General features: G+C 41.5%; 1 protein-coding gene across 1 annotated transcript; it reads left to right on the forward strand.

The window, feature by feature from the left end:
* Positions 1-1525, forward strand: LOC127078525 (probable aspartic proteinase GIP2). Its single transcript, XM_051018977.1, has one exon. It carries the CDS (start codon positions 55-57, stop codon positions 1315-1317), a length of 1263 nt encoding a protein of 420 aa, XP_050874934.1. The 5' UTR covers positions 1-54; the 3' UTR covers positions 1318-1525.
* Positions 1526-2960: the final 1435 nt, after the last annotated feature.

The raw sequence follows: 2960 nt of genomic DNA on the forward strand, positions 1-2960 counted from the left end.
CTTTTCTATAAATAGAATGCTTGTCACACAACAACAATATCTTCATCATTCCCAATGTCTTCTTCTTCTCTCATCATCATCCATTTCTTCATCTTATCACTATCCCTTTTCTCTCTTTCTTCTGTATCACCATCCTCTCAACCACACCCCTTCATTCTCCCCATCAGAAAAGACCCATCCACCAACCTCTTCTATACATCACTCGGCATAGGAACTCCTAGAACAGATTTCAATCTAGTCATTGATCTTGGAGGAGAAAATCTCTGGTATGACTGTGATGCTCACTACAATTCATCATCCTACACTCCTATTCAATGTGGCTCTAAACAATGTCCAGAAATTGGATGTACTGGCTGTAATGGCCCCTTCAAACCTGGTTGCACTAACAACACATGTCCTTCTCCTGCATTAAACTCACTAGCCAAATTCATATTCGGTGGTGGCCTCGGTCAAGATTTCATTTTCATTTCTCAAAACAAAGTTTCTGGTTTGCTTTCAAGTTGCATTGATACTGATTCATTTCCATCTTTCACTGGCAATGATTCAGCACTTAATGGCTTACCAAAAAACACCAAAGGAATCGTTGGTCTTTCAAGATCAAATCTTTCATTACCAAAACAGCTTGCTTTGAAAAACAACCTTCCGCACAAATTCTCTCTTTGTTTGCCTTCTTCAAACAAACAAGGATTCACTAACTTGCTTGTTAGATCAGATGAATTCTCTAAATTTGTTCAAACCACACCACTATTTGTCAACCCTTTTTCAACAGGTCCTGTTTCTGTTAAAGGTGTTTCTTCAAATGAATATTTCATTGATGTGAAAGCTATTAAAATCGATGGACATGTTCTGAACTTAAAGCCTTCTTTGTTGTCCATTGACAAAAAGGGAAATGGTGGTACCAAAATTAGTACTATAACTCCTTTCACTGAGTTGCACACATCAGTTTACAAGCCCTTTATTCGTGATTTCCTCAAGAAGGCTTCAGATAGAAAAGTAAAGAGAGTATCATCAGTGGCACCATTTGAGGCTTGTTTTGACTCAACTAGCATTCGAAACTCTCTACCAAGAATAGATCTAGTTCTTCAAAAGGGAGCACAGTGGACAATTCATGAAACCAATTTGGTGGTTAATGTAAAGAAAAATGTAGCATGTCTTGGAATTGTGGATGGAGGGACAGAATCAAGGATGTCTTTTACAAAACCTTCCATTGTTCTTGGTGGACATCAATTGGTGGACAATCTTCTGGTGTTTGATTTATCTTCCTCAAAGTTGAGCTTTAGTTCCTCACTTTTGGTCCACAATGCAAGTTGTTCTTAAATCTTAGTCTTGAATTAGTTAATGGTTTTAGTTTTATTAAGCATTTAGATTAGATGTTGCAGCTTCTATTTCTTACTTTTCTCAGCATTTGTTTGTTTTGTAGAGTAAAACAAAATTGTTGTTTTTGTTTAGTTCTTTCTGCAATTTGTTTGACACCACATTAGATGTAATGCTAGTTATGAAAGTTGTTGTTTTGTTCTTTCTGCAATTTGTTTGACACCAAAACTATTGATCAATTTGTGTAACAAAGTCCAAAAAATCCACTTTAGAAAACAATGCTCAAAATTAAAAAGTTTTTGAATTCCACAGGAGTTTATGCAATCTGTAATTAGTCTTGGTTTAATACGTATGTGTCGCATCCGCGAAAAACAACCGGCGGGCTAAAACAAAAAAACAAACAGAGCCGCCACTGCGCGTTATTTATCCCAAGATAGGGAAAGAAAACGCTCAGAGAAACCTGGAAAAAGCATGGTCTCGCGACCAAAGAGAAAGGGTAAGGGAGTCGGTTACGCAAGGGGAAGGTATTAGCACCCCTCACGTCCGTCGTATTCGACGGGATCCACGTTCTAAGAAAAGAAAAGGTTGCTAAAACACCACACACACACGCACCGAAGACAACACAGATGGGGTTAAGAGAAAGAGAGAGCTCGATAGGACATCGCATCCTATGCCTACGTATCTCGTCTGGAACGAGAATCAGAGCTGCCGTAGTTCGGCTCACGCACGCCAAACAAGCAAACCAACACACAGGCAAACATGGAGCCTGAATGCCAATCACTGGACTTACATCAGCATCCGAACCAAAACACACACAAGAAGGCAAACGTGGAGCCCGACCGCCAATCACTGGACTTACATCGGCATCCGAACCAAACACACAATCACTGGAACCTGAGTGCCACTCGATGGACTTACATCAGCTTCCAAGCACACAACAACCAAACAAGTTAATAGGGAGTCGGGAACTCGAGCCTATAACTGTCAAGCACACACACAAAAAGAAAAAAAAAAGTGCCCGGAGAGACCTCGCACGGTCTCCTGCCTACATACCTCATCTGGAACGAGGATCAGGGCGATGTAGTTCCCCTGAAAGGGAAAGAAATTCTAGCCAGAAACAAAGGGGAGACACACTACCAGGGAGCTGTACTCGAGCCTAGTGTTATCATGCATCATTGCCCTATGTTGTGGTTTCTACCTACTTGCACAACAGCAAGTTAATCCTATCCAGGAAGAAAGCAAGCATGCAAGCATCAACAAAACAAAACAAACATTTCAAGCAAATATTCACAAAGCACACACTATATCCAGTCAGAAGTGGGCTCAAACAAAGGGTTCGACTGCCAAGGCAAGTCATTTGTACAAGGGTAGAGTTAGCTCTTAACCTTGCCATTGAGAGGCTAAGGTGAAGCTGATGAGAGGTGAGTGAAGATTAGACTTCACAGCTCTTATCCCTGGCCAGGGAGAGCTTCAGACAAAGGAGCGTGGGTCCAGAATGGAGGGACCCTTCTACGCTCAAGGACTCTGACTCGACTGTGCAACAGCACAAGATCTTGGGTTAATGTCCCAATGCGTCAACACAGTGGTGTGAGCAGAGGGACGACTCAACAGAATAGCGGGGGATAGATTGCATATCCCTTGGGTTC

Source organism: Lathyrus oleraceus, chromosome 1 (assembly GCF_024323335.1).
Source record: "Lathyrus oleraceus cultivar Zhongwan6 chromosome 1, CAAS_Psat_ZW6_1.0, whole genome shotgun sequence".
Lineage (NCBI taxonomy): Eukaryota > Viridiplantae > Streptophyta > Magnoliopsida > Fabales > Fabaceae > Lathyrus > Lathyrus oleraceus.

Excerpts from the sequence above, each read along its gene's own strand:
- LOC127078525 (XM_051018977.1), top strand. The coding sequence starts at position 55 with ATGTCTTCTTCTTCTCTCATCATCATCCATTTCTTCATCTTATCACTA.